This window comes from Lepisosteus platostomus, chromosome 21 (assembly GCF_059453375.1).
Source record: "Lepisosteus platostomus isolate fLepPlt1 chromosome 21, fLepPlt1.hap1, whole genome shotgun sequence".
Classification (NCBI taxonomy): Eukaryota; Metazoa; Chordata; class Actinopteri; order Semionotiformes; family Lepisosteidae; genus Lepisosteus; species Lepisosteus platostomus.
Window position 1 is genome coordinate 4401692 of NC_142631.1, and position 24730 is coordinate 4426421.

General features: G+C 39.9%; 1 protein-coding gene across 2 annotated transcripts; it reads right to left on the reverse strand.

The window, feature by feature from the left end:
* Positions 1–2680: 2680 nt before the first annotated feature.
* On the reverse strand, positions 2681–24725 carry rbm18 (RNA binding motif protein 18). 2 transcript variants are annotated; one of them, XM_088615551.1, is made up of 6 exons: positions 24572–24725; positions 24215–24333; positions 12195–12321; positions 10226–10312; positions 5046–5131; positions 2681–3832 (listed from the first exon to the last, which is right to left on the reverse strand). In XM_088615551.1, the coding sequence occupies exons 2-6, from the start codon at positions 24325–24327 to the stop codon at positions 3673–3675; spliced, it is 573 nt and encodes a 190-aa protein (XP_088471677.1). In that variant the 5' UTR covers positions 24328–24333; positions 24572–24725; the 3' UTR covers positions 2681–3672. The 2 variants fall into 2 exon arrangements, with proteins under 2 accessions (XP_088471677.1, XP_088471678.1); XM_088615552.1 differs by having other exon boundaries at positions 24590–24719.
* Positions 24726–24730: the final 5 nt, after the last annotated feature.

Genomic DNA, 24730 nt, shown 5'->3' on the forward strand with positions numbered 1-24730 from the left:
CAGACCAGAAATTGTAACACATCCTTAAGGAAAACTCCCGCAGGTTTTAAAAACACGTCTCAAAATATCACAACTCTCAAGACCTGGAACAACCAAAGGTGGTCGCAGAGCGTACTGTGCGTTTAATATGTTGTGTCAAACACTCAATGATTTTTTTACATGGAATTTCCTTCGTAAACTCGTCAGTACCTTATAGCTCTGCGAGCGAATAGCGATGCTTCGTGGTGCTTGTATGAAACTTAAAAAAGATGAATTCTCAAAGGTATATGAATAATTCTTTTTTAATACATATTTTAGGGCACTCTGATTTAGTCCTCTTAACACACACGTTGATAAGAACCGTAATCTCGTTTATATGATTATGCTTAATGCACATTTTCCAGATGTTAATAGATCAGGTATTAATAAAAATTGCTTCAGCATAACAAGAGCGCCCTATTTTAGAGGAAAAAGAAAAATAGGAAATGGGGTTCAAGGTACGAGTGGTTGTTAAGATTTGTAGTTCGATATACAATATAAAAATCGATTTTCTCACTGCCGCTACAACTTTAAGACGCAAGGAAAATACCTTTCTCATCCAGAATAATGTCTGCTCCTACGTTTGGAATAAAACTTTTCGTGCCAGCAAAACAAGCGTGGAATTAAAAGTATCTGTACCAAAAAGATCCTTTACAGATCCGAAATAACGACTTGAGAGCACACTCAACCAACTTATTTTGTCGAACAACAACCGTGTATGCAACAAATTCAATTTTTTACTTTTCATGCTGATGCGTTATCAGTCATGATCCTACACAACGACACATTTTACCCTCTTTGATGAAACTGAGAAGAAAAAGCAAAAAACAAAAGTAGGCGAGACAGTTCAAGAAGGTATATCTTCCGTAGAAACTATACGTGAGCTTGCATTAAAAACAAAACAAAACGATAGACTCTCCCTGAAAACAAAATATACTGTAAGTGAAACGCAGGACTCAAATCCTGCTGGTGCAAATTGAAAGATTAGAAAACATTTAACGAAATGAATCCCTCAGCAACCTCCAGATCATACACAGTACGTAGTAAATAATATAATGGGTTTTCTAATTTTCTTCTTAGGACAGACGGACTTATTTGAACACTGTCCTTGTAACTACCCCACCTTCACTCTGCCATGTATAAAGTAGTCTTACCAATGTTTTAGGCCAAGGAGGTATTGTAGGCAAGTGGGTATAGGGCTCAACTGGGTTTCTAACTGGCTTAACGTGCACTGACTGTGGCTGTTCATCCTAACCTAATTTTCCTGTTCCAGCCCATGGGAATAGTGGAATCAATTTAGCTTTCCTTCAGGAACTTCAGCCTTGATTGACACATTGGCTATCAATCAGATGCTTGTGATGTAATTAAGGCAGGCACCCGTCTAGCTGGGGGAGACAGGACCCACTACTGATCAGTTCTATAGCAGGTAGGGGAGAATTCATATTGAGACATGGAACTCCGAAGGCAGTGAAACTTATACCCATTAGTAAGAACTAAATTATGCCCATCCTGAAATGTTTAAACATTCACTACGCAAGGAACGTTTTCCAGCACGTCGCCCAGATCGATCAATTTCTAAGTCAATGTTTGCTTTGTGGATTTTTTGCAAGACGTTTCAATTACATTTTTAAGTCTTCCTGATTCTCATTTCTCTTTTAAGTTCACTGCCACGTCATAACTAAAACTGATGATCCCAACACATGAAGGTAGATTTCTTTTGCAGCTGAGGGTAATGTATTCCACTAACACTGGAATACATTAAATAACTAAAACCACTCACTTCCACATCAGCATTATAATGTACTGAGGTTTAATTGAACTGATGAAGCCTATACAAATGAAATACATAAAGTGTTCGTAATCTAAATCTACATCAAAAAGTTACACCTGTACAAAACTGCTGCTATGGTTTAACTACTGTTGCCTTACACTGTTTGCTTTAAAAGTTGAGTGGGTAATAAAGGTATTTATTAACTATACATCCAACACTTCTTCCCTTTAGGGCATCTCAGTTGGATTGGAGATATTTCCTTTGCACTACTCTGCTTTATGGAAATAATCATTTGAAAGTGTTTTACTTCATTTTCAAATACACTGATCTGTATTTCTTAGACACTCTACAAAAAAAACGTGGTGGGTAAGAGTAGAAAGCAAAAATGCTTTTCTGACTGCAAAGATTTGTGTTTTAAAATCCAAAAAACAGCTTTGTAAAATAGCAAAAACTATACAAGACTCCCCACGTTCTCCCCAACACATCACAATTTCACTAAAATGCTATTCCCAAGAATACAACCTTGTGCGCTCAATTGTATTAAGCCTGACAAGTTCATGGGTCAGTATTAGATGAAAATCCTTCAAGACAATGCTTTGGGTTCATTGACATTTGAAGCTTTCATACCATCCTACCACAGAGTTGAATATTTCTGCTTTACAAACGTAGTGAACTCAAGCAGACGGAGAATTCCTGCTTCACTGAGATATGATCATGAAAAGGTTCTTTCATCAGCTATACTGAAACTCCCCAAAATTAAAAAACTGTTTTATACTTCAGGAAAAAAGTGAGTTTTGGGAACTATATTTTTCAAACACAGGGACTAAATCACTCCTTTTTTTTTTTGCTCCAGATGTTATGATAATAATTGAACTTCAGTGAAACAACATGAAAATTCACAACAGTCTAATTTAATTTGCACTTCAGTTACGCCTCATTTTTATCATGTTAAAACACACAACACAAATACTGTTTCATAAACAGGTCATCTTATTTCAGTGATTAGGACCTTAAAGTTGTCTTTTGTGTTTAGAAAAAAAGCAGTCCTGATAAAAAACTACAAGTTGAAGACTCTGAATTCCACCTATGGTGAGGTAACGTAATTACCACGAGTTCAAAAACAATGTCTTTCTCCATCTGCAATATTTGGACTCCTACTCCGGCTTGGCAGGTTCTCAGTTCTTTCTTCTGATTTCAACCCAGAAACCTTTGTTTTACAAAAGGCAGATCTGCTTCTCACAAAGACTGACATCAGCGCCATTTTGACAATCACAGCATGGCCACTGGCAGACACAGAAATGTAAAACACAAAATGAACCTGCACAACCACAACATTTACATAAAGATGTGAGTATTAAACCAGAAATCTGGCATAAATAACCATGAAAAAAACAGCAGGTCATCCTCATAGTAGTTATCTCACAAGTAGGACAAAGAATAGCCTAATGATATTTTACAAAGTGTGATGACATAACTGACAAAGCAAGGGTTCCACAAAATATATCTAATAAAAACTCTCAGACAGTAGTAAAAAATACTGGAATACAAAAAAATCCATCCTAAATATCAATCTTTCTACAAAACAAAAGATTGGATTGCTAAAATTATAATTAACTGTGCTTTGTCAGTGCCAGCAGCCACATTGAGATATGTAGCCTATATGCCGTACAGATTGGTGACTGCTGAAGAGAGTAGGATTGTATAACCAATTCTGCCTTAAAAAGATCTTACATTTCACAATAAAAATAAAAATAAAAATGGTTTTCATAGTAGCACTTCTTGCGGTCCTTCTGTTTCCAAATGCACACAGTACAAAAGATCAAAGGGTTCTAAAAGGGCTGCAGAAACACCAGTTCCTTGATGTAAATTCCCCTTTGAAACCGTCATCGTTTGTATCTCCGAGTCTGCTTGTGGTAAGGAGCAGTCCGTTTTTTATCTGTGGGTTTATTGTACAGATATGGTGAGGGTCCTGTGTAGTTGTCATCCGGGTTGTTTTCCATCATTTGCAGCTTGGCCTCAATAGCTTTTATTTTTGCATTAACGCTGCAGAGGAGGGGGAAAAAATAAAAGGCAAGTAAAAAAAAAATCCATTAGAGAGAAGATCTTTAATCTCAGTGCACCTCACTTTTTAGGTAACTACTGACGCCCAACATGTACATTTCACATACATTAGGGCTAAAAAGATTGGCATTTTTACTAGAACTCAATAACTCAAAGATTTGAAATAAGAATGACTTCTCCCTTTTGAAATATTGCACATGTCCATCGGTCTAAAGAGAGGGGCAATACAGAAGAATGTGCCTTCCACACCGCCCTTAAATTGGTTGCTGGCAAACAGCATGTGCAAATCAATGCCGTATCCTATGAGGTTAAGCCAACAGGCGATCTGTTAATTATCCACCAGCCACGCTCCATTGCTGTTTTGCCCAGCCGGAAGCTTCTGCCACTGCTCCACGGTGTTAAAGACGCCTTGGTAATCAAGCAATGTTGAGCTACTTCTGCACCGCCACTTGGACACTGCAGATATCACCGAAGTTCTGATCTTGGAGAGCTTGGTTCCTCAGGTCAAGCAGGTGAAAGTCCGACGGTGAATGATCTGCACTACGAAGGGCTTGAGTTGAACAGCTACTCAAAGCACGACACAGCAGTCCACACCGGTTGTGGGCACAGCTACACGTTGCCGGCTGATGTCCTTCACCCCCCAAGAGATCCAAGTGGCAGTGCAGGAGCAACTCAAGGAAGAGCCACTTCTTCCAATTCAGGTTTGGTAGAGAGCCACGGGCCTCTCCTGGGCAGGCAATAGGTGCAGGGGAGGGTACACCCTGGATGGGACGCCAGTCCATCACAGCTGACATCTAGGGCCAATTTCCAAGAACCCAATTAACCTACCAGCATTTTTCTGGAGCACCCAGAGGAAGCCCATGTGAATATGGTGGGAACATGCAAACTCCACACGGACAGCACCACAGGTTTGGAACTGACCCCAGTGCAAGGCAGCAGTGCTAACTACCAAAGCACTATACCACCCCTCAGGAAGCAACCAATCTGTTATTACTTTATTACAAGGGTGTCTTTCACTGGACTGACGTACTGTATATATATTCAATGGGAACTATGTTGAAAAAAGTCACCTTTGTTAATTGAATGACCATCTTCTTATTCAAATTATTTCTTCAGCAAATCACTAAATGAAAGGTACATTCACTGTGTTCGATTGCTGTTATAGATATTTTCTTGATACAAGATGCATCCCTACCTCAAGGTAGTTGGGCTCTCTTCAGTGCTTGATGATGGCTCTAGGCTGATTGGAAGAGCTTTTTCATTTCTGTATGGATCAAACCTCTGTCACAAAACAATCAAAGAGAAAAAGGAGTATTATCAAAGACTAGCAAATACAAACTGGAGATTTTCTGGATGTAGCTATAAATAGTATAAAACCTTTCACTCTGAAATTAAAAACATATTGCTAATGAGCAGTGCATATAGTCCTAGCTGGCAATTAATCTTATTTAAAAAAAAAAAACTTTGGAATGTAGTTGTTTGCACTATGTTTGGCCAAAAAGTCATTATGTCTAAGACATATGGAAGAGGCCACAATTTTAACTGCGTAGTTTGGTTTTATTTGTTTTCTTCCCCACTTGAAAACATTTCTGCTGGGATCTTATATCTTTCAATACTTTAAAAAAAACCTTTGGCAATTTTTTCCTCTGATGAGAATGATGATAAATGATGTTATTTGCTGGGTTTAAAACGGTATCCATGTTATTGGTTTGATTCCACCCTGTTGTTATTGCACCATAATGTGAAGTCTTTAAAATCACAGCAAATTAATTTGAATGCCTCTCAGTAAAAACATATAGAAATTCTAAGTAGTTTTTGTCCTTAGAATTTTTAATGGAATAATTAGCAAGATGAACAAAGCATCCCAGATCTGCAGCATCGATAGTCTAAAAAGAGCAGGGTGTAATTGTTAATGTAATTCAAGTTAACTCAAATGGAATTGACAATCTATGCAATGATACAAGGTAAACGAGACACCATATGCTCATGCCAAATAATCCAAACAGTGAAACCGCGACCATTAGTAACTGAGTAATTGCTTGTCATCCTCAAAACTCTTGTCCACGCCTGCCAGTTGCTAAAACTTCATTAATCAGTGCTAATGATGCCCGTTTTCAAAACACATTTCATTACAAATGCCATGCGGTTGCATCACTGGGTTTACCATACAATGTTTTATTAAATCCCATTACTAGATCTCTTGGAAAAAAAAAAAGGGGGCAGTCCTTTTCTAACTCTGTGGGCCTCCCAAAATACCATCCCTGTGTTCTGCTTCCTCTGAGATGTTTTTTCTGGCAGGCGTTCAAACTTGTTTTTCAGCAGCGCTATGGAAATAGCTCTCGGCTGTTAACTTTTCCAATCCTGCGCCGTATCTCGCAGGTCCTGGTTTAGACACGGTGAAGTTTGTGGTCAGACTACAAAGGCTTTGTGTCAAAATTATAAATACACTCCAAACAATGACCCTCTTAAACATACCAAATCCTTCCTTCTGCCGGTGGAGAAATTAATTGGAAAAGCATGTTTTCTGAGTTAAATAAGCTGAACTATTGAAACATTTAAATTTGTATAATACTTCTTTTTTTTTTCCCCTGCCACCACTCTCTCTCCCCTGCCCAACATTTATTTGTCAGGATTAAAGTTTATAAGTTGTCATCACCCATTGAAAGGGTAGCTTATGAGATGTTGGACAAATGAGGATACTGTACATTTACATCGCTTGCAAATACCAGTCAAATATTGCCAGTCTTTTTCTTAAGTAAACACACAGCAAAAAGAAAGCCATAATTTAGTGCAGTTAAAGGTGAAGGTATCGCTTTTTGCAAAAGACAGTACATTCTGCTCTCTAACAGGAGACTGCATATGCAATTTCTACAGCAGTGTGCATTAATGTCATGCTAGTGACATATGCCATTTAATAAACACAAAATCATAAGAAAAGTGAAATCGAAGCAAGTATAAACATTCTTCACTAAATATGTATAAACAATGGAAAGCTTTTGATATTTAAAAAGCCTATTTGTGGGAAATCTTGACTGAGGACGTGATAAGGCAAGGTTTTACAATTTAAAAAACAAAGTCACCTGAACAGTCATCTACAAAAGGTTCTGTGACAATATAAGGTCCGTGGGCTACAGGAAAACTGGAAAATCTGCAGTCAACGGTAAGAGTCGTTTCATGGTTATTAGTGTAACAAATGAATGCCGAACAAGTTTTAGACCAAGAGGCTGAAAGTACAAGTCTTAGCAATTCGTCCTGCATTTCGTCAAAGGAAAATGCCGACGTCAAAAACACAGTATCAGGACCATTATTCAATTAATTTAAAAGCTCTACTCTAAAGAGTCCTGATGAAATAGTTTACTGATTTGAGCTCTTGATCCCATGATAAAATATCAAGACCTTAAAAAAATTCTTCAGCAACATACATGTATATTCCAGTTACTAAAAGTAAAGTGATTTTATTTTTTATAATATCTGACTGATTTTGTAACGTTACTGATTGAACGAAGAAACATAAAACCTAAAACCTAAAACATGGGTCCAGTTATATAATCATTTCAAGTGACAAATGACCTGCTAGAACTAGGAACCACAGAGGCAAGACTGGTGAAGAATCCCCTTTGAGGAATGGCTGTACTGTCAATGGAACTAAAATAGTCGTTCAAGTAATGTGTCCAAGAAACAAGGCTGTCTCTCACAGCTGTCTCTGCTCTGCAACGTACAGTACATCTACGGTCTTAGTGTCCCCACACAGTGCGACTTGAGAGATCAAATTCAAGAAAATATGTGTAGCTAAAATGTGTTGGAGGCACACAGTTCTGGGGATTATCCAGGTTTCTTTTACATTATGTGAACGGAGAGTAGAAATTTCCTCTCGCTTAGGATGCTAGTCTGCTGTAGGATAGCTCACCAGCAAGATAGGTACACAGTAATATAGCAAGGTTGAAGGCGATAATCCTGCTTGCTCACATGTACAGCAGTTTCCACACTGGAGACTGGAACAAATTGGACTCTAATACGGGGTTCAGAGCTACAGCCTTAGTTGCGCACAGCCTCAGTGAAACTGTACTGAGAAATATTTCACCACCATGTCCACTCAAGCATTTTCCAAAAGATTTCATCAATGAAAAACAGAAAAGAAGGGCTGCACTAGTCACTGAGTCACTTCAAAAGCATGCGAAGGGTCCTGCAGACGGCTGCGTCACCTTTGAGGATTCAGCTTGATCTTGGATGATGCATTCAAGAGCTCTTGTGAGGCACTTCCTTTCCAGACTCAATAGCCGTCTACGGGAGTAAATCCTAAACCTTTGCAGTTTGGGGTTGTTGTTTTTCAAATCGCTGTACTTACACATTTTTCTGCCCATACAATTACGAAAAAAAAACAACAACAATAAGCTGATAAACTTTCCTGTTACAACACTGCGTTATTTTTAGCCCTCGTTAGCAGCTCACTCTCTCAATGCACGGGGTTTCGAAAGGAGACGGCCATGAATGAAAGCTAATGCTGGTTTGTTGTTGTCACCAAGTCTCATGCATTAACCTTGAACTCCTCTTTGCAGCGTGCTCCCTTTGGGAACAACCACAGGAGATGGATTATTACATCCCATCCAGGATATCCTCACTTTGCACCGAGACCGCCTATTCTTAGAGGCTGGGGTTGTTACTGGAATGACAGATCTCAGTATTCGCTGCCCACCTCAATACTAGAATAAATAATTCAAATGGGTTCCCCAAAGTTTGACTATTTTTCACAGGGCAATTTTCTTGTCTTCCTAACTCACACTAAGGTGAGCAATCATTTACTTGGGTAGACTTCAAAAGGTTTATAGAGAGGCATCTTTATTCACGAGACAAATCTTACTGTTTTTTTCCCCCAGACTTGCGACGGCAACCAACTGTTCTAAACTAGATGCAGCTCGTTCAGACATCCTTAGATCTTGACTTACACTAAACTGTGTATCAGTATATATCATTTATTTTAGGTTCGTTGCACTAGCTGGCTGAGGATTTCAGAGTAAAACTGAAATGACTGCTGTTCACGTTTAAGGGCTTGAATGGTTTGGCTCCTCACTACATTAGTGAACTGGTAACTCCCTATAATATAAACCTACTGTACACTTTGGTCAATGGCTTTCCTTCTGTTCCCAAAACAAGGATCCAAACACGGAGAGATCTTGCTTTCTCCTAGCCCATATTAGATCTAATAAGGCATACTATACCTTCACATCTTAATACCACATTATATAGTATTTAATGCTGCTTAATGTGTAAAACTATCCTGACTATTTTATTTTTATATAGCTTTACAGCAGAATAATCTTTGACAGAGTAAGATGGACTGCTAAAACATAAAAGCTACTGGCTTCATTTTAAATGACACTATCACCCAGCCAGCCCTGGCAAAACCTGTTGGCTACTACAGCAGAATATTTTGATTTCACTCCCTGTCGTAACATTAGGCTTGTAAAAAAAAAAAAGGGAAAAGAAAAATACAGCCAGTAACTCCATTGCAATCATATCTGAACTTACAAATAATTGATTTCATACATAATTTGAGTTAAGTGACCCAACTCACACTCCCGGACATTAAACCCTTAATCACTATGAAAGGAGAATTAAAGGCTACACATGCAGTTCGACGTTTGATGGAATATAAGCTCAGTGTGACAAGAGTACAAAGCTAAAGATTAGTGCCTGTCATCTGTTTGTGACCCATTGTTCCATTTGTTCAACTTAATTATCTTCTTTAATTCTGAGGAGTGCTTTTGAAGGACATTCACATTGTACTGGTACAGTGCCATTCACAGTGGACATTGCTGTTTTTTTTTACTTTCAGTAAAGAAGAAGGATTTCGGCAGTTTTTCCCCCGGTCCAAAAAATTGTTTTAAAGGGAAGGTGAGCCAAAACGTTCTGTCCCTTGTTTTGAGATACATTTTCTGAGCTTAAAAAAAGATCTGCCAACACTTGTGCGTCATGTAACTGAGGATCTGCGTTGTCTGCATACTCAGCTCTTCCTACAGCTTATGCATAGTAGATTGAGCATCTGAAAAAAAATAATTGTAAAAAAATCCAATTTTCTATCATTTGGAGAACCAGGCTGCTCCAGACCTGCAAACTGTGTGAAGGGGCAGCAGTGTGCTGAGAAACTGCACCTGCTGTTTGCGAAATAAACAAGACCCTCCAGGTTGCCTTTACTGACTTTTCTGAAAAGAAGAAGAGAAAAAATGCCATTCCTGGCAGGCCTGAGTTTGTAAAAAAAAAAAGAAAGAATGGTGCCTTTTCCCAAACATTTCTACGTTCTCCCCCGACCTTTATAAACCCCACGTATTGAAATGCAAAAGGAGTTTGTTTTTGTAAAGCTCCTTGAGAAATATTTACTTTGACTTGCGCGTGTGCCCAACGAACCACCAGCTTCTTCGACAGGGCCAGCTTGCCATTTAAACGCTGAATGGCTCGTTCTGCTTCCTGGAAAGGAAAATAAAGCATAAACGCAAAAACATCAGTTGCTGCATGTTGCCCAGCTGCACGTTACACTTCTTTCACCGAAGCTGAGAGTCTGTCAATTCACGCAAGGGCTCAAGATGGTCCGAGGATGAGCAAGATCGCAGAACGAAACCATATCATTCACAGAGCACAATCACACTGTTCTGAAGCATGATAACTGGAGCCGTAAACGCAAATCGGGGTATAAAGAAGACAAATATTACAGCTCAGTGGCAGACAAACTAAGCAAATCACAGAAAATAATTCTCTCTCATAACTGATATAATGTATAGTACCAACTATAATGCGAGAAGGTACAGGAAATGAGATTTTAGAACTACCCAGCTCAAAAACCTGAATAGAGTTTACTGTACCAATGGTTGGGAGTTTCAGTACATCCCTGAAATTTTGTAACATGCAGACTTACCACCTTAAAGGTTGCATGTTCTGCAATGCAGTCCCACTACACATTTAGAAATCTCATCTATTTATCCCATTAATAAAAATATTAGAAGTCTAATATTGGAGGACTCTGGATTTCCATGATATTTGGAATTAACAAGGGCCGTACAAATAAGCACAAAATATTTGTAGGTGAATTCATCCAACAGCTGCCTTTTCTCTTACACTTTATGCGTTGCTTTTGAATTGTGGCAAAGAATTTAAAAAAAAAAGGCAATAGGTTTGCCTTCTTATTTTTAAACTTAGCATTTACAGATTTTCTTTTCGGTCAACACCCACCCAACTGGGAATTGCCTATTTACAGCTCAAGGCAACAAGCCCTGTTGTTATAGCCAGACAGGGAGAATGAGGAAGAACAGACAGGCTTCTCTGAGCTGCCGGCTCATGGAGCTATTCATCTTTGGACACGTTACAAGCTCTACGGAGACGTGAGGGAGGTCATGCAGGAAGCTGCAGGCATTGCTAATTCACTGGAATCTACGCGGTGGCCAGCTTGTGCCAGCTCACAACATCTAGATCATAGACCTCAGCCTGTACTCTGAACAGCTGGCTTTGATTGGTGGAGCCTCTCCACACCTACCTTGTCAAGTTAAAATCACTACTGATTTTGACAGAACATGGCTGAAGCTGACGTACCTGACTCTACGCTTCTTACCTTAGATATTCCAAGACGTGACAGCACTAGTTGTTTTGCGATGTGCACCAAGTTCGTATTCCCTGATTTTTATGGGAGCATGAAGCTCTTGCAAAACTTCAAGAACAAAACGGAATGCATTTTGGTGCTCCATATTCAAGGAGATTCTGTTTTACTGGACCTTGAGGACGCTGTAAATAATTTCATTAGCCGGAGTGCAACAAGAGGAGACACATTCTCCTTAACAACAGCATGAAGCCTTCATTAGTGGTAAGGAATATTTTACTATTTCTTACCATTAGGGAAGGTGATGAGGGTTGTAGAGAAATGTATTGCTAATGTGAATACATTTTAAAACAACTACCTCCCAGTTATTCTGAAAACGTGGCTCCAATTTGTTCAACTGTGATCAAGCAGGTCTCCCTAGGCTTTCAGTGAGGACAGCGAGGGGCAGGCAGCTCCTCAAGTCGTGCTTTGCAACGGAGCTCATAAGGTGGCAAATTACAAATAGCTCTGCAGGCGGGATGGCAGAGGAACCCGTCTGTATGTCTCCCTCCCAAGCAGATACAGCTGGGGATTCCAGAATGGGCGGGTATAAAAAGAACTGACAATACCACAATTGAAAAAAAAAACAACACATTTTCCACTGATTCCTACAGCTCTTGCAAAGACAAAAAGAATTACCACCAGCATAGCTGGAAAATATTGAAAAAATATTTTCATGCTCTACTGGGGTTGCTCAGTGCTATAGAACTAGAAGACACTCACCTCTTTTGTCTCGAAATTCACAAAGCAGTAGCCCCTGGGCTGCCCCTCCAGTGGTCCAGATTTATGGAACAGAAAGTCAAACTGCTTCACTTTACCAAACTTCTCCAGCAGTTTCACAAGGTGGTACCTGGGAAAGAGAAAAAGGTTGTGCTCGTTAAAACCCGGTTGGTTTTGCTTCATAGTTAGAGCTTGACGAATGTCCTTTCTTTCACGCTTCTTCAACCACATTCGAGGAGTTCTCCCACCTATTCCCCAAACCTTTAAGTAATAGAACAATGTCACACCACTGTTAAAAATCTTCCTACTTAGGGTTACCGCAGGTGCCGCAGCTACGTATTTATCACCTGATGATTTAATAATTAATAATAATTGCTTACACTTATATAGCGCTTTTCTGGACACTCCACTCAAAGCGCTTTACAGGTAATGTGGAATCCCACTACCACCACCAATGTGCAGCCCCCACCTGGATGATGCGACAGCAGCCAGAGTGCACCAGAACGCTCACCACACACCAGGTCTCAGTGGGGAGGAGAGCAGAGTAATGAAGTAAGTTCATAGATGGGGATTATGAGGAGGCCATGATTGGTAAGGGCCAATGGGAAATTTGGCCAGGACACCGGGGTTACACCCCTACTCTTTTCGGGATATGCCCTGGGATTTTTAATGACCACAGAGAGTCAGGACCTCGGTTTTACGTCTCATCCGAAGGACGGCGCTTGTTTACAGTATAGTGTCCCTGTCACTATACTGGGGCATTGGGAAAAACTAAGGTTGCTGCTGGAAGAGGTGTTAGTGGGGCCAGCAGGGGGCGCTCACCCTGCGGCTCATGTGGGTCCTAATGCCCCAGTGTGGTCATTAACAATCCCAGGGTGTTTCTCGAAAAGAGGAGGGGTGTACCCCGGTGTCCTGGCCAAATTTCCCATTGGCCCTTACCAATCATGGCCTACTGATAATCCCTATCTATGAATTGGCTTCATTACTCTGCTCTCCTCCCCACTAAGAGCTGGTGTGTGGTGAGCGTTCTGGCGCACTATGGCTGCCGTCGCATCATCCATGTGGGGCTGCACATTGGTGGTGGTGGAGGGGATCCCCATTACCTGTAAAGCACTTTGAGTGGAGTGTCCAGAAAAGCGCTATATAAGTGTAAGCAATTATTATTATTATTATTATTATGAGTTAAAATAAGCTTGGACAAAACTCAACTCAGGCCATTATCAGCCAGGGTTTTCCCCTTTGGAAAATGAAGCTCATCCATATTAAGGCTTTGGAACTATGCAGGAATCTAATTTTATTTGTATTCCTATACTTCCCAAATACACAGGTGTTCATTTACAACTGATTGACCATAATGATCTGGAGAACCATCGAAATTGCTGACTGTCCAGCTACATGCAAATTCAATCTTAAAAAAGAAAATGTCATCTTTTAATTTAATATGTTCGAGGAATATCTCCATGTATACAAATAAGGGAACACTTGACATTGAAAACACAAGCAATGAAACAGGATACTCCCAGAAAGATTCGAATACGTCTGTTTAGCCAGTACCATTTACAGTCGTTATTTTTTTCTGTTAAAAAGGAACGGTTTAAGAAAGAATGCACATGTTGCTTTCCAAAAGATTGCTTTGGAAATACCATTGTGCTTGAGGTATTACTTAACGTCCTTACAATGGGCTGGGGTTATACAATACTATGCACAGATCCTATTTTAGATAAATCATCTCTAATTATAGGTCTTGCTTTTCAGGGGCTATTTTTAAGTTATACCATAATATATACATTTGAAACCTGTAAAAAAAAACCACAAAACTGTATATAATAATGCCTATTTGCAAGCACAAAACACAAAATTTGAAAATAAGTAAAATGAGGACCCTTCAGCCCCAATTCCTAAATTATTATTCCTTCTTATCTGAATTCAGCCTTATGATGCCGTTTTGCAGATACGTTAGATTAAAAGTAATCAGCTGTGACTGCCATTCCACTGTCTCACGAAACAGCAGACTTTGCTCTTTCATGGACGTGGCTCAGAAAATAAACTGACATGTAGAAACATTTTTTTGCCCTTAATTTGTGGGATGCACTCTGCTTCTCAAAACATAGTTTTAGGCGTAATCTTAAAACCAAGACATCACCTCAGATGACACAAGCTGAAGCCTGAAATCAGCTACCCCAGTGCAGAGCCTCAGGACATTCTAAACTAACATGCAGTACCAACAACTTAGCTTAGTGTTTCTGAACAGAACTCCAGCAGGCTTTTTCAGGATCTGCAATACCGCTTCGAACTGCCGGTAGTCATTTCCACCTCCTGTTCTGCGGCGTCTTAAGATGATGAGCACAAGCAAATGGGATCAAACTTGCTTTTTATTCTGCAATCCGTTATATTTGGTTGGAACCTTCTCTGTGGCAGCCAGATTCAAGGGTCTTTTCTCTGCTCTTGGCAGGAAAAACACCTAGCTACCGTTGCAAATCTGCATCCTCTCAAGAAAAAAGAATTATGAGTCTGCTGAATAATGCAGTACATTTCAGAATAATAAACAGCCGTCAATGAAAACTAACCTGTATTCCGCTTTTCCAAATGACATACTATGTCCAGATTATTTAACTGGGGTTATTTTTAACACTGGTGAGGTGTGTACTACTGCAGAAGTGGGGCCTAAACATTATATTAATGTCTTCCCTTTTGTTTCCCCAGAGCTTTTACTGAAGAGAGTTTCCCACTTTTCCCAGCCTCCACCCCTCAAGGTTGGACTGAAAGCATTTCCTTGACCATTAAAAGATTTCAAACTTGATAGCGCCTGAAAAAAAAGAAACCACTTCGCGCTTTAGAAAGAGGACAATGCGGTGCTCAAGGGGGCAATTTCGCAGATGAACTATGAAAAAAAGAGACAGCGAGTTAAGTCCTGGCCTCAAGACTATAAGCTGAGCTGTAACATTGTCGGCTGAAGCCAAGAGGGATTGAAGTACGTTTGCCAAAGTCAAGATCGCTCAGTTCCCAAAGCCCCTCTCTTGTTTTCAATTCTGCTCAAACACCAACCTCCAGGTCACAGTCAAAGTCGCAACAAGTCCCGTGGCAGAGCTAGGTCCCCGAAGCAGAGGGTGTGACCACCTTTTGCGGCCTCTTCAAGACCAGGCTGTTCTGATTGCACCTTCAGATCTTACCATTCAACTCTACATTGCCGCATTTATAATATAACATCACTTTATTAACCCTTTACAATTTCTTGCATTAGGAATGATCTTTTCGCATACCCCAGCTTGCTCTCCATGAGACACACAGATAGGGAGAGAGCCTGGGGGTCAGAGCGCAGGGTCGGCCATTGTACAGCACCCCTGGAGCAGTTGGGGTGAAGGGTTTTGCTCAGGAGCCCAACGGAGTAGGATTCCTCTGCCGGCTGCGGGATTTGAACCGGCAACCTCCCAGCCACAGGCACAGATCCTGAGCCACAGAGCCACCGCTCCGCCCACACTGCTTTTCACTTATAGCCGATGCTGCCTTTTTCAGCCTACAGTCCACCCTGACAAGGCAGTCATTTCTACACCTTGCAATGCAACTTCGCACTTAGCCCTTGACCAAACTCTCCTCGACAGGGAGGAAATGATGAATTAGAACAAGACGTTGCGCCGTTTTCCGAATGAAAAGCAAGTGCAACACGAATAAACACATCGGTACGTGTTTTCAAGCTTTCAAACCCACAGAGAAGGGAGGCGGCGAGAACAGGACAAAGAAATGAAATCGTGATGCTGGAAAGACATCATCAGCGGAATCAACATGCCATCGAGCATCCACGCTACTCAACTGCAAGGGATTTGCTTAAAATCGCTTCTGTAAACCAACTGTCTAAACCCAAGAGACCAAAGCTGAAAACCCTTTTATTACATCTACTGTTGATACAATAGGCAAAGCAGAGCTGTAATTTCATTGTCATTAAACAATTTTATTATTCGATTTTTTTTTAAATATGATTATGAATACATTCTATGTATACATTACTTATATTATTAATATGCCATTACAGCATATTTATATATTATACAAATATTAATTATATTATTGGATATTATAATTATACCATCATTATATAATATAGCAGTGTATTATATACAATATATTATTATATTACTTATCCCACCAGTTTAAAAACGGTTTATAATTGGAAAAGTCGGACTGAGATTTTCATTCTATGAAGGCTACAAACAATCAAACATTTTAAGGCTGAGGTTCATAATGTTTCCAACTGTGACTGTACAGTATGTGAAAACACAGTAATTACTCCAGTGAAGGAAGTATTGAGCTGTAGATGGTGAGGACAAACTGTGGAGCAGGTCACCTGTTCTGTTAATGGTACTGATATAAAAAGCCATATCCAACCTAACCTGGAACATACCACACAGATGGCTTAAATTTATTGGGTATTCTGTACAATTTTCTACTTGTTCAGAACATTTGATGTTTTGGGTCAACTGTTATTAAGCCAAAAATTACTGGCCTTACCATTTCCTGGTAATGCTGCTAGCCTAATCTGGTTCAATTTCCCCCTCTAACTTTCATATTCGCAAGAGAAATCTCTGAGGCCTCATTCAAATAGCTAGCTTTTGCATTTTGCAGTTCCCAAGCTTTAACTATTCTATTTCTCTTATTTGAACAGCTCGATAGGGTCTTTCAGGAATTCCAACAGAACCACTAACATGCATAACAATAATGGCCATATATAAATGAAAAAGACATGTACTAAAATATGGAAAAAAGCCAGTCAAAGCTGATGTGCTTGTTGTTTCAGGTGAGACACACCTGAATCTTTGCTTGCATTCAGTGTCTAATCTTGGATAATCACCAACAGGGTCTTCAGAACTTTAATACGCAAGTGATGGATGGTACAGAGAGGTAGCTAATAATATGTTTCTGATTGGAAAGTTCTGAGACGAGGTTGCCATTCTGGACGCTAGTGTTCTATTCTTCTTTTGCCAAGATGCTTTACCCTGGTTTCTCCAGTCCACCCAAAGGTTTAAGATACAAGCATTGTTGTATAGGTACAAGCATTGGGGGTAAGCCAATGCTACCCATTCAACCCTTCATTCAGATGAAGCTAAGCAGATGTGAGCCTGGTCAGTAGCTCGATGGGAGACCTGGGAAAAAACAGGTTGCTGCTGGAAGTGGTGTTAGTGGGGTCAGTAGGGGGCGCTCACCCTGCAGTCTGTGTGGGTCCTAATGCCCTAGTATAGTGACAGGGACACTATACTGTAAAAAAAAAAAAGAAGAAGGGCGCTATCCTCCAGATGAGACGCAACACCGAGTGGTCATTAAAACTCCCAGGGTGTTTCTCAAAAAGAATAGGGGTGTTACCCCGGCACCCTGGCCAAATTTCCCATTGGCCTTTACCAATCATGGCCTCCCAGTAATCCCCATCTTTGAACTGGTTTCATCACTTTGTTATCTTCCCCACCGAGAGCTGGGGTACTCTGGCTGCCGTCGCATCATCCAGGTGGGGCTGCACATTGGTTGTAGGAGTGGGATTCCCAATTACCTGTAAAGCGCTTTGAGTGGAGTGTCCAGAAAAGCGCTATATAAGTGTAAGGAATTATTATTATTATTATTATTATTATTATTATTATTATTATTGAACCATTAGCATCCCATCTGGGGGTAGTCATGGACACTCAACCCACCTAACTCTACACAAAACTGGAATGAACTCCAGCCTGGCGACCCACCAGGAGTGAGTCCGAACTCACTTGGGGGTAATAAAACTGGATCCTTCCCAAGTTTGGGAAAGGAGCATATGGGTATAAAGATTAGCGCACTTAATCGGTAACTTGAAGAGGTGTTTGCCAGTACCTGAAGTGCAAGAAAAGTTCCACTTTGGAATCCAACCTGCGTTCGGAGGAAGCCGAGAAGCTGGCTGCGGCGTTCTGTTTTCAAAACCCCACAGGAGGCAGCGAGCAGCGTGTTTACAAACCGCCATCGGGGAACGAGGTGGCCACCGAGGAGGCCTGGCAGGGCCTGCAGGCCACGTCCTGTCATCCGATGTGAACGTGAGTCCGAACCCCGGCCGTCCGAGCTCTCCCCTGCTTCCTTTTCCCCTGACCTTCCGCCTGGCACCCCCAGCCCTATTCACAACCTGACTCGCGGCTTCTCTCACACAATGTACCGCCAGGGCCCCGTGGCAATAAAAAAACAGGCTTGGACACATGCTAAATCTATCAACAAGGAAAATACTACCCCGAGGAGCGTCAAAGGGTCAAAGTGTCACAACCTTATTACTGCTGTCTCTTCTATTGTGTGATCACCACATAGATATGTTGTTATACAACTGTACTAGCAGAGGGAAGCCGCAGGGTGAAGGGAACACTTTTGTTCTTTGTAATCACCTCGCAAGGCATGTGGCCACATCGTTGTTTTGGACTTGAAGAATAGGAAGAGAACTAGAAGGTCAACAAATAGAGTATCTTTTGTAAGCTCAGAAAGCCTGCATGCGTTTCTATGAAACTTGTTATAGTCTCCAGTGTGGTTTCAGATGGAACCCCTCCCCGCCTCTTTGAAAGGTATCGACAAACTGACATTTCAACTCAGTGCTCCAGACTTTCTTGATAACCACCCGTTTCTGGAGTCCTGTAAACCACAACAATGAAGGTTATGAGGAGCCCATGACAGGGCTTAGGATGACCGTACTTTAGGCAACTTTGATCTCCCAAAAGCTTTCCCAAAGATCTTTCCTGAGGGGTCTAACCACAAGACAATAATGAACCATTAAGCTTTTGTAGACTGCATTACAATCCAAAACAGTATTGCGATTTGAGTAAAACAAGGCAGTAATAAAAAAAGTGGGGCTTTTTGTTTTCCGTCTCAAATTTGTAATCCAACGCTCCCTTTGCACAGTTGTCACCAGAATTCAATATAATAAAAAAATATTTATTGCTTTCTGGGCTTATGGACATTTTTATTTTATAGGGTTATTGTGGACACTGTACTTATCACTGTACTCTCCACACTTTCGAACAGTATTTTGTCTTGCCATTTAACTATGGGCAAAACTAGACAATACACAACACTTATACTGGGAAACAGCAAGACTAAAATAAAATGCAAGTTAGGGTCTAACGCTCTGGGTTTAATTGACTGTTAACTGTGAGGAATTGACAAGGAAAAAACAATCAACAGTTAAGATATTAAGGGAAAAGAACCCCACACTGTTTTGTCATTTTTAGTGCACTTTAAGTGGTTTTAACTGGAAAATAGAATAATTTACTATTACATTTAAAGGGATGTTACATATTTTAAATCTCTAAAAGAGCCCCCATTTAGTAGAAAAAACACTTACTGGAAGATGAATATGTTACACTTAAAATGAAAAAAATAAAATGAAAATATGTTAAAATGAAAATATGATGGGTAGCAATATACTGCAAACAGGCTGATTTTTATCCAACAAAAAAAACGACATTTAACGTTATATAAACTAAACACACTTCTCATATTTTCTCAAGGTCTCTTTTTCTCTGCTACTTGTTTTAATTAAAGTATGAATAAGCCTGTATAACAAATTCTGAATCACATAATGGAACATAATTGTAAAATTTATGTTATATTTAGTGATAGATTATTGATTTAAACCCAGTGGATTTATTTCCATGCAATGTAGAATTCTGAATTTTAACTCCAAATTTTAACCAATCCAACTTGAATTTTAGCCAGAGTAAAAAAGGCTAAATAGTTCAATGGTCTTGAAACCCGGTCTGTAATATCTCACACTCTTCCCCTACATCAAAGAGATCTCTCTTTACTAGGTGGTAAAGGAGAAAACAGCAACCACTAGGTGATTAATCATCACAAGATTGAATGCTAAAGCCTCTTCCTGTTTCACTCCGGCTTTTCCTTCCCACTTATGTAATGTTAAAGAAGGAAATTAATCTCAGTGTATATCATTGTTCAAATGTGTCACAAATCAGGCCACTTGAAAAGAGCCAGAGATCTGGCCCAGTCTGGAACAGTCAGTGCTGTCAGCTCATTACTTTAAGAAAGAGGGCACCTCAAGTCTGTTCTCAACTTAAATCTTCCATGTCAGAATCCACTAAACCTTGAACACCTAATGCAAAGTTTTATTATGTATATACCTTACCTGCAATTACGTTCAGCTGTAAGCAGGTGATTAGCAAGGGTTACATAATAAAGCATGCGAGCAGAGGTCCCTAACCCTGTGCAGAAAATATTTTTGGAGGGTTAACCTAGTGACCCATATACCCGCTCTCACCTGATTAGCATTCCTTTGAGGCCTTCCAAATCAAAAAGCCCTCAATACGGTACACACTGCCTTCCTTCACTCCGCACAAGTGTCCTTTTTACCAAGTCTCTGCAATGCTGTTTTCACATTAAACATCACATTTTTTTCCCCCAATAAAAAAAATTAAACGTGTTCAGAGCAGATTCACCGATTTGTAATACTATCCGCCCTCACCATCTGCTTATGAAGCAGGTATACAGGGATCACTTGGGGCTCAACTAATAAACCCTCTTGCTTGGAGCACACGTCCAGATAGCCTGGGCCCTGTCACTAGCCAGCTGTGCCCGGGACACCTTGAGTGGGAGTCTACAACTGGCTTATGAGGGTGAGACTTGGGTCCTAATGCTTTTGCAAACACGTTTCAAATATCTTAACACTGTACGGTATTCGCCCCTGGCTATCAAGGAGAGACTTGAGAATTACAACCAAAATGATTATAATCTTTTCAACTCAATCAGTTTTAGTTGTGTGTAATTGATGATCAGATTTGAGGGGGACTGTCCTGAAGTGGTTAAAAGGATCATGAAAAGGCAGGTGTGGCTAAATCTACTGGTCCTTCACAGGTCTTGAACCGCTTACTTTGCATGTACTCGATTATGCATTGGTACTTAAGAAGGTGGACTACTGGAATCTGGACCTTACACTGCTATGTAGTGAATACATAGTAGAATACTGACATCTTTGAAATGATGCTTTCTGAATCTAATAAGATCTGGGTTTTTCTTCAACATGTCTTGTTTTTATTTACAAAAATGCCTTGGCTTGAAGGATGCAATATTAGAATGAATGGGCATTGTACTGTAAAATGATATTTTTTTGTAGTGGTATGATTGGCAGGCCATAACTTGTTGAACAATAGTGAATATAACAGTAAAACGATTTGAACCCACACCTCATTGGTTGGGGGAGCTTTCTGCCCATAGATCAGTGTCCTTTTACTTGCCATCAGCAGCCATATCACCCTGCAACTCACAACTGGCAACCCACTGAAGCTCAGCAGGCGTGAGCCTGGTCAGTACCTGGATGGGAGACCTCCTGGGAAAAACTAAGGTTGCTGCTGGAAGAGGTGTTAGTGGGGCCAGCAGGGGGCGCTCACCCTGCGGTCCATGTGGGTCCTAATGCCCCAGTATAGTGATGGGGACACTATACTGTAAACAGGTGCCGTCGTTAGGACGAGATGTAAAACCGAGGTCCTGACTCTCTGTGGTCATTAAAAATCCCAGGGCGTTTCTCGAAAAGAGTAGGGGTGTAACCCCGGCATCCTGGCCAAATTTCCCATCGGCTGTTATCAATCATGGCCTCCTAATAATCCCCATCTATGTATTGGCTACATTACTCTGCTCTCCTCCCCACTGATAGCTGATGTGTGGTGAGCATTCTGGCGCACTATGGCTGCCATCGCATCATCCAGGTGGATGCTGCACATTGGTGGTGGTGGAGGAGAGTCCCCATTACCTGTAAAGCGCTTTGAGTGGAGTGTCCAGAAAAGCGCTATATAAAAGTGTAAGCAATTATTATTATTATTATTATTATTATTATTATTATTATTATTATTATTATGTGAGCTAAACACCTCCTCCAATTGACGTCCCCTGTGAGATACTGCAGAGCATACAGGATGTAGTATTACAAATGACCCAACAGTGCATGACTAGGTTGATCACATTTTCCCGAGCTGAAAACAAGGCACCTGGGTCTTTTTTCCAAATCTGGAAAATTAGGCAAAATGTCAATTTGGGGAAAAAAGATGGGTAGCCCAGAAAATGACTTAAATATTTAACCGTCCTCAGAAAAATGTCATGTACAATCATCCTATCCAAGTCATCATCTGCCCTGTGCTGGGACAAAGGTTGCAGTGATATGATTAACAATTAAGAATTCTAAGTTGGGAAAGTCTAGAAAGAAGTAACTGACAGATTGTTTTTTTTCTACAAAAAAGGTCAATTTAGCATAAGAAATCGCTCCCAGTAAAGCTCTAATAACAGAAAGTGCTCTAATGGAACTGATGACATGGGCTGGGCACTCAGCCTGCTTGTAAAACACCCAGAAAAATGATTTGGCGGACAAATATTTGGAAATTTCTAAATAATTAGAGTTTCAGCTCCAGAACGTTACAAAAAAATAAATGGCACAGAATCTGGAAAGAAACCCAGATGTAAGTAATAGCGATATTGTTTGCTTTAGGAGCAGTCTTTAATGGCAAACTGGAACACAAAATTTCAAAAACTGGAAAATAATTTTGAAAACCTAGCCTGATACAACATTGCCTTAAATTGGACATGAACAGTGACAGGGATCTATTACGTTCTTTAAGTATATGCATATAACCTCTGAACATAGATTTCACAATTTTTTAGGTCTTCTAGGCTTAAAGAATAAACTTTTAATGTTAACATTTTAATGGACTCATTTTCACTTTCAGATCATAACCTCTGATTTGCACAGCACCAATCTTACATTTGTTTTACAACGGCAACCCAAAACCTGTCAAATATTCCCAGCTACGTGACACGTGTCAGCATGTGACTGCCAGACTAACAAGGAAAAATACAGATCGTTTCATGGAAATGTACAACTTTAAAAAAAAAACAGAATACACAACCAGAAAACCACAAATGTGTCTTGTTAATTTACTTAGAATGCCTTCTTCAAGTCAATGTTAACTAAAATGCAAACAAATGCAATCGAATGAATAAACAAAAGTAGGTTGCTGCCTTTTACATTATTTTAAATCACACATTTCATTAAAGAAAATGAAAAATGTATTCTACTTACATGTCATTTCTGATAATCAAGAATGAAGCCATGCTAACAACAGAAACACTATGTAAAATGTCTTTTTTAAGATTAAATTCCATTTACTTGCTTATGGTAAACTGCATTCATCCGTCAAAATATATATATATAATTATATATGAATTAGATGGGAAGTATTTGATACCCTTTTGCATGCCATGTATATTTTTTATATTTCAAAACCAACATTAGAATCATCTAGTCATTGTTTGAGGTAGTATTACATTTAAAGAATGCAGGATGTCAGTAATTGTAAAACACATATTTCTGAGAGGTCTGAAGAAACAGATTATCCCCATTTGTTTCAACTATAATATGAAACCATATGTTCCACTAAGCACCTGGTCATACCCTAGTAGGATATAAACCACACAGTGACTGTCAATGTGAAAGGGGCTATCGATTACATAAAGCCATTTGATCACTTCATACCCAAAATAACTCTCTTTCTCCACAGAGAGAAAAGTAAACTTTACAATAAAACCACAATTTTCCCCCTCACTGTAGCAGTTTATTATTAACAACCTTATCTGCTCACGATCAAAGTTTTTAGAGAACACAACCAATGCATCTTAACCAGGAGTCTCTGAATGTTTTGTTTTACACCAACTGCGTGTCCAAGTCTTTACCATCAGGACGATTCAGGTTTCAACATGTCTAACGGTCCTGATACTAATCAGGAACTGTGATCAGTTTCATGGCTTTTAAAGTTGCAGGGCTGTACATATACACGAGCCAAAATTATTCAGATAGACCGCAGACATTTTCAATGGCACAAGTATCACGTAGGTTAACACATCCTAAACAGATGATAACTCGCACAAATTACACCTGACCATTTCCCCCCTAGAACTGTTAATTGGGGAACGTTTGTCGGTTTTCATTACTTGACACATTTTCAAACAAAGGGAGGTTACTATGATAGTCTTTAGGAACTTACTCAGTAATTTTCGGGTCAATGTTGCCAATCCAAAGACGGTGTCCCTCCTGAGATGTGCTTTCTGAAAGGATAGAAGCATTCTCCAAGTGGAGTGTTTCAACTCTAGACGCCATAGGTACCTGCGTTTGAACATACAAAATATGGAAAATATAGAGAACTCAAACGTAACTGAAAAAAGAATACAGACTAAATATACACCGTACTTCCGTTTAGCGTTCTTTATTCATGACTGAATGCACAACTGACAATTTCCACGAACTCAAAGTTATCTTAACATGAATTTCTATCATTCAAAACACGAATATCATGCCACACCTGTCAATGGGTAAAGTAGGTTAAAACTTGAACAATAATTACCGGCTTCTGTGAAGTCACCTTTTAAAGGCAAATCGGTACTCCACCGATCCTGCTGTTCGATACCAGAATCGCGTTTTAAAGCAAAACAACCTATGACAAAGTATGTTTCCCCCGAATCTGATTATCATAAAGTCTCAAACTACAAAACAGCAACACAGA